The 7,418-nt window shown below is 29.6% G+C and overlaps 1 protein-coding gene across 1 annotated transcript in view; it reads right to left on the bottom strand.

The window, feature by feature from the left end:
- LOC108772022 (Kv channel-interacting protein 4) overlaps positions 1 to 7,418 on the bottom strand; it is a 33,640-nt gene that overhangs the window by 15,443 nt on the left and 10,779 nt on the right. Inside the window, exons 3-4 of the mRNA XM_018537466.1 lie at positions 7,001 to 7,189; positions 2,218 to 2,291 (exon numbers count right to left, since the gene is read on the bottom strand). Of these exons, the coding sequence (XP_018392968.1) occupies positions 2,218 to 2,291; positions 7,001 to 7,189 (263 nt within the window). The remainder of the gene's footprint in view (positions 1 to 2,217; positions 2,292 to 7,000; positions 7,190 to 7,418) is intronic.

Genomic DNA, 7,418 nt, shown 5'->3' with positions numbered 1-7,418 from the left:
ATCTATATATATATATATATAGATATATATATATAGAATGTTTAAGATAAATTTCCTTCTTTTATTAATAAAAAAAATTAATATATTTTGTACGTTTTAATGTATTTGCTAGAAAAATTGTCAACATGTGGAATTTCTTATATAATATTTTTGCAAATAGTGTATTGTTTTCGTAATCCTGGTGTCGACATGAAAATTAGTCCGAGATCAAAACACGTATGATAACAACTTGCATGTAGTCCTTAAATACATTCGCGCTAACTTTTCATCGTTACGGTCCCTCACTGTATAATACTAATGAAAACTATACTGAAAGTTTGTCGCATACACTGCTCAATAGGGGACACATCTGCCAACAGAGATTCCGCTAGGTTAACTTAATTAACCACAGCTGAATATCAAAAGTTAACATGAGAACCTTATCACGTGTAAAAAGAAGACGAAAGGGTTACATTGAATTTAATGATTTTCCAAGGAAGAGGCGCGGTTTCAATTATACAAAGCACAATTCCACTTCAGTGGTCCGGAAGACAATTGAATTATCTAATAATTATTCTACGATGATTCTATCTCTCTCTCACAATCTTTCTCTTTTATCTTATTACTTTCGAAAATTTCGATATCTTCAGCGAATTTATATTGCATTCATCATTAAATTGATTTTAACACAATTGAAATCGAGTACTGGTGAATGATTGAAATGTCACTTGATAAATGTAATTAAATAAACGATATTAGATACTCGGATTACGCATAATTAACTTAGTCTGTAATGTATATTTATTTAGAATTAACGTGCGTTAAATTTTTAATTATCTGTAAAGATATTTATATTAGTGAAATTTCATTAATAAAAAAATATCAAATAAAGAAATTAAATAAAATTGATGTAATCTATTGTGCGTGTTTTATGCAAATTCTTTTTAATTTAAAATATCAATGTATATATTAAATGATTTTGTTCAATAATGTAATCCTGACTAAATATTTAATGATAAAATCAAGCGTTAATTACATCAATATTTTCTCTCTCCGCCTTTATTTAATTGAAAAATTTCGTGCGGGGTAATTACATCGCTAGTCGCATACATGAGAAATGTGGTTATTATATAATATGTATGGTTTAACTGATTTCTGTAAATGAAGTAAATAACACATTTCGAATGTAAGGTAGGGAATTGGACAAAACGTTCTTTTTTGTATTTCAATATTTTTAGATACTAGAAAATTTCTAAAAATTAATAGCAATAGGTCAAAAGAAAATGATATATTAAAAGATTTTTGGATGACAAAACAGAGATATGAAGAAAAAACGGTCTAAATCAAGCAATATAATAAGATTTTTTAATTAATAAATTTCTAGTTTATAATGATTGTAACACTTGAGCTTAACAAAATCAGACAAACAAGTAATGATGCTTTTGTTTTAATACATTTTACACAATTTCCACATTCACACAAAAACAGGAGAATTATTTTTCTTCAAACAAATTGTCATACCAGCACAATATCATACCATGTCGCTTTGATCGTAAGATTATGTGTAAGATTTATCTCGTCGACATCGAAACATCTTTACGAATCGCTGAAGAAAAGAAAATCGTTGTGTGAGTTCCAAAACGTTCGGTATTATTTTTATACTTTTATATATTTATTTTATATCATTTCTTAGTTATATTGTAAATGTATTAATTAAAAAATCTTATTGCTGCTCGATTTAGACCGTTTTTCGTTATACTTTGCATTGCAAAAGACGAGCGAAATCTAATTAAAAACAGAGATATTTTGTGCGATAAATATTTTTAATTATTCACGTAAACTTTAAAAAGAGTCATAAATACTTAGAACTGTAAATAATGTAGAACTGTATATCATTATTCTGCAACTTTTATAGCGTGCATTTTACGAGATGTATTACGCGATACATGTCTTACTTCGAGAACTATAATATTAATCTGCATTACATTGACCTGAAGAGCTAAATATAGAATGTGAGATTGATAGTGATTTTATGCATGCTAACAACTTTGAAAGTAATATGCAAAACGGTCTCTTCTGAAACAAAGAAAGAGGCAATTATGCAGAAAAAAGGATCAACTGTCACTTTGCGTTGTAAAACTACGTGATATACAGTTATTATGTACAATACAACCGTCTTATTAAATTTCGTTAGACGAAAATTAAATTTCATACAATATATACAATGCATAAACTTACCTCGAAACTAAGAAGTCCACTGTGATCCTGGTCCAAAGTATTAAAAACGTAATGAGCGTACTGGCTTGTATTGGCTGTAAAAAATAAATAATTAAATAATTTATTTTTGTATTTTTACATTATTTATTATAAATGTATAGTCGTTGTTTTATTTTTGTCGATAGCAATTAGTTAAAATATTACGCTCTATCAATAATTAATACAAGCACGAACCGATATATTATAATATTTGAAAAGTACCTATATTATCATAGTAATTATATCTATACAGTATGTAATATATGTATTAGTTTTAACATTTATTTGTATATAATTGTTGCTAGAAATAATTGAGTTTTTTAATTATAGTATATATGTATATAAGTTACATATAAATTTTATATAGCATACGCAAGATTCTTTCAAATTAAAAATTGAAACAATTCAAATAATATTAGATTCAAAATAAAGAATTTTGTATTTCGTGAAAAGGTATTTCACTCGAATAAGCAATATTTGAATTTCTGCATTGGTTCGATATTATTGGAACCAGAATACTTGTCTATATTGATTCCGTTAGGAAATAGAAGTGTACTTTTAATATAATAGCATTTCAATCTGCCTACACACACACACGCGGGCGTATATGTGTGTGTATACTCAATGGACTTAAACAAAATGTGCAAAGTCCGTCGAATCTATAGATAATTCGTAAACTGAATATCTATCAATGTGTGTTAATAACTTCCGGTTGAAATAACGTGAATACTTCAAATCTAAAGCGATGATTTATACAAGTCACATACAGAAATGATCACGTCATATATATCCATATTGTGCCAATTGCAAATATTCCCTTTGCTATTTTTGATAAGATTTATTATATTGTGGCAGAGAGATAAATATATATCAAATCCTAACTATCTATTTAAATGAGAACTTTAGATCTAAATTCTCTAGATTCTCATCAAAAGGATTCACTTGAAAATTTGTAGCAGTTCCCATTATCCTTCAGACATACTGAGCTACGTCATCGGAAGCTTATCACGAAAGACCGGGACATAAAGTGTATTAACTCGTCTAAGTTCGGGAACGTTTGCGAACTACGTGCTCGTGGAAAACGTTCTCACTCGTACAGCAATGTGAAATTCAAAAATCAATTTTCTTCACTTGAAATAAAAGTTCGTAATTCATAACTTCTATTAAAATATAACTTATTAAACGAGTACGTTGATATATTTATACTTTAATAGAAAAGTATATAAAAAAGATATTTCAGACACTGTAAAAACGAATTTAAAGTTATATTAGGTGTACAAATTAGTTCGGTCCGTTTTGTGTGTTCAAAAATGCATTTATTTCAAAATAAAATGAATGAACAAATTAATTAAAGTATTGTCCATCGCTGGCTACTATTTTTTCCCATCTCTCAGGCAATTTTCGAATTCCATCTCGAAAAAATGACTCGTCTTTGGAGGCGATCATCTTTTGGAAAACGGACCGAACTAATTTATACTCCTAATATATATATATTTAGTAAATAATACAAACGGCTTTAGGAGCCCATGAAGTTATTCTTTAATTTTTTTTAAAAGAGATAAAAGTATACTTTCTTCAATATATATAAATTGAAGTATTTTATTTAATTGCAATTAAATAAAAGTTATTTGCATGATACGAAAATATTAATTTTTTTGATGCAAATGTATAATTAAAATAATTTTACATATCTCAAAGATTATAGAATCAAATAAGATTTTCTGTTGCATATCACTGTTAAGGAAGATAAGCTGTACTTCGCGAACACAACTACTATCGGAACGTCCTCGGAGAATTGCGAAGTTGCAATCTCCGGGTGAAGGGTCACGTATTTCACACCTTGAGTCATATATACGTACAAATCCTGCATGCATAACGTATAAAGTTATGCTCGATCGTATGTATACGCACATACATATATACACATACGCACGTATTATATATACGGTTAATAAAAATAAAGAACTACTTTTAAGGTATACATAATACATAATACGTTTGAAATTATGTGATTGTTAAGAGAACATTTTTCATACAAAAAAAAGAATACAAGATATTAAATGCGATAAGAATGTTATATTAATTTCCAAATTTTTATACTTTATAAATTTTTCCTAATCATTCTTTACACAAATGTTACTATTATACAAATTATATTTTAATATATTATTGTTAATTTCTATATTCATATATATTCATATAATGTTCTAAAAAGAGATAGAATAAATCCTCATATAACGTTAAATCTATGTTCCAGATATATTCATCATATATTTCTTTATATATACAATATATATTATATATGTATGTCTTCATCTATATTTTAGAACGCATATATATGTGTGTATATATATATATATATAGCTACGCAAATCTCAAGACGTAAAAGATGTATTACTTATCGAGCAAGCATAGGAACCAAGCGAATTGCTTTGCTTCTGTTTGAACTAACGAATACGAATCGTGAATCGTTATCTCGGTGGAGTAAGATTTATCGCGATGCCATAATTCACCTATTCGACTTTTGACTGTCGAGGCAGATCTCCGTAATGTTCCTTTATTGCGTCGACCCCGTATTCGATATCAGAGGTATAAATTTTATGCGTTGAACTGCACGCGCAAGTTTCGACTACCCTCTTGGGTTTTGCCCGGAAGGGTTTTAGATAAGTATAAACATGTCTATCCCTGATAAAAGACTGGGCGCTAAGAAAAGTTCCATCGACCATTTATTTCGATTATTTTTATGACTATTTCTTTAAATAATTTCTTTAGGAGATTTTACTTAAAAAAAGCACATTATAAGTACACGAGAGTCAAAAAGAGAGAAGAGACTATAATTTTTATACTTTTAAAGATATATACTTTTAAAGACTAGGTAAAATTTATATCTTGTATACGCAATAAGACTCACAGTTCAGAACTATTTCGATTTTTCTTCTTTAAACACATGGCTTATACAAAAGTCTCGGAGAGCAAACTATTTAAAGCAGCATTACAAATGGGGATCTAATTGAAACCTTTAATTTAATGACCATGCTGCTGTTCTATATTGTCCTTGCTTGCCCAACCGCTCGATTTATATTTAATTAACAAAGCGCAATAAATAAACCGTCGAAATGTTCCTTCTGCAGTTTAAAAGAACCGGAAAGTATTTCGTGTGTATATTTTCTTCTTCTTTCTTTAACGGAAAAATGTTGTAAGTACAGAGAATTTGTAAATAACATATCTTTAAAGAAATATTGTTGATACTTTTAAGGAAAGTTTTGAATAGTATTATATTCATCTCTTTTGTCGATACAATGCTTTCCGGGTGAAAGAGACCATAAATTGCTGTAAATTGTAAAATAGTAGGCATTGAAGATAGACAGATGCCTGAACTGTCGTCTATTCGGAGATCTTTTTTTCAAGGATTTTGAGCTTGATCGCTTGTAAATTTACGATCGACCTTCCTTTTACGTCAGACGGCAAACAAATCATGATATCAATCGACGCTATGCCTGCGGGTATAAAATTCGGCTTTTTGTTGACGGTAGAAAGATGTTTAATAAACATCTTACGCTATTGTGAAGCTTTTACAATTGCTTTACAAAGTTTTAGTGTTCCGTTTTTTATTTACATTGTAGATTAGTTTTTGAAATCATTTAAATTTTTAATAAAATAGAAATGGAAGAATATTGGACAAACAAAGCCATTCATATAACAACAAATTATTTAAATCAATTAAACAAACAATTTGCTAATCGTGAAAGAATCTATAATAAATATTTAGTAGTTGTCATATTTAATGTTTCCATATTATGACGAAGTTAATTGATTTTAAGTTAAAATGCGATGAGACAGAAGTATAGTTTCCGACAATACGAATTTTATCGTGTTAATGCGCGGAACGCGCGTAGTCATGGATAACCATATCTTTCACGCGAATGGATAAAAGCGAACATTTGAAACGCAGTGCAGTGCCACTTTGATCTGGGGAGTTCGTTGCCATGGCTACTGCAACCGCGTTCAGTGAAGGGCCGCAGTTATCCTGGTTGTTGGATTGTTCTCTTTCCCTCTTCACGTTGATGCTTTTCGACGCATCCCCGATGCTGCCGTCGCACCGAGGAAATTTAAATGCGAATAAATGCGCGGCGAATAAATAAACCGTACGCTATATACACGGTTTTTTTTTTTGGTAAATAAACATCTCTTTCATTTCCGAGAAATTCTTTCGCATTAGAGATAAATCTTTGTATTTGTTAAAGACACACGTACTTGGAAAGAATAATATGTCAGTACAACACAAATATGTCGGTAATAAAAACGTTGTATATTGTATTATTTTCTAGATTATTTGATGTTCTCGAAAAATATGACTTTTCACAATAATCAAAAATACGCGCTCATTTAGTTAAAATACTGAGCTACATCGTAAAATGTTCTACTTATATGGCATCTATTTCGTGATATACATATAATAACAATACATGCATTTTTTGTTGGAAAAAAATTCCATTCGGTTGGCTCGAAAGAAATTCGCATACCATGTAAAAATATGATACTATTACTTCCTTTTCCATTAGAGTGTTACGGTGAAATGTATATGTAGCTAAATAATCTCTCTTATTTATTATAAACCAGGAGAATAGAAATTATGTTCGATAGATTAAAAATTTTATATTATTGTATTCAATTATCACTCTATTATTAAAAACAACTTATCATTTTTTGTATTATGTAATAATTGCCACAATAAAGAATTATTACTTTTAAAATCTGATCTCACCTCCTTGAGGAAAAAATTGCGAATAGATACACTTGAAAGTATCTTCTCTGACGACTCCCGTAGGACATTCAGCTTTGAAGCCACGATATATCCTTTTCAGTTCAGCCTCTGTGAATCTGGTCGCTCGACAAAGGCTCGCTAAGGAGTCTGGCCTGTATCTCGGTGTTTGCTCTTCTTCGTATTCCGAATCTGCGAAATAAAAGCAGAACCTGTGTTAATCACGAAAAAGAAATCGGCAAATTCCGTTCATGTATCGCGAATCTGTTAGACCGATAAAAAGCTTTAACAAGATTAAAAAACTTTGCGGAAAGCTTAATACGAAATGCTATGTTTTACCGAGATCTTAGGAGCAGATACGAGTAGCGTAGCTATTAGTGTGATATTTATAAAATAGACGAAGAGAAGAATACGAAATCAC

The sequence above is a fragment of the Cyphomyrmex costatus genome, unplaced genomic scaffold (assembly GCF_001594065.2).
Source record: "Cyphomyrmex costatus isolate MS0001 unplaced genomic scaffold, Ccosl1.0 scaffold173, whole genome shotgun sequence".
In the NCBI taxonomy this organism is placed as follows: Eukaryota; Metazoa; Arthropoda; class Insecta; order Hymenoptera; family Formicidae; genus Cyphomyrmex; species Cyphomyrmex costatus.
Note: the sequence above shows the minus strand (reverse complement) of the source record. Positions and strands in the feature narration are given on the sequence as shown.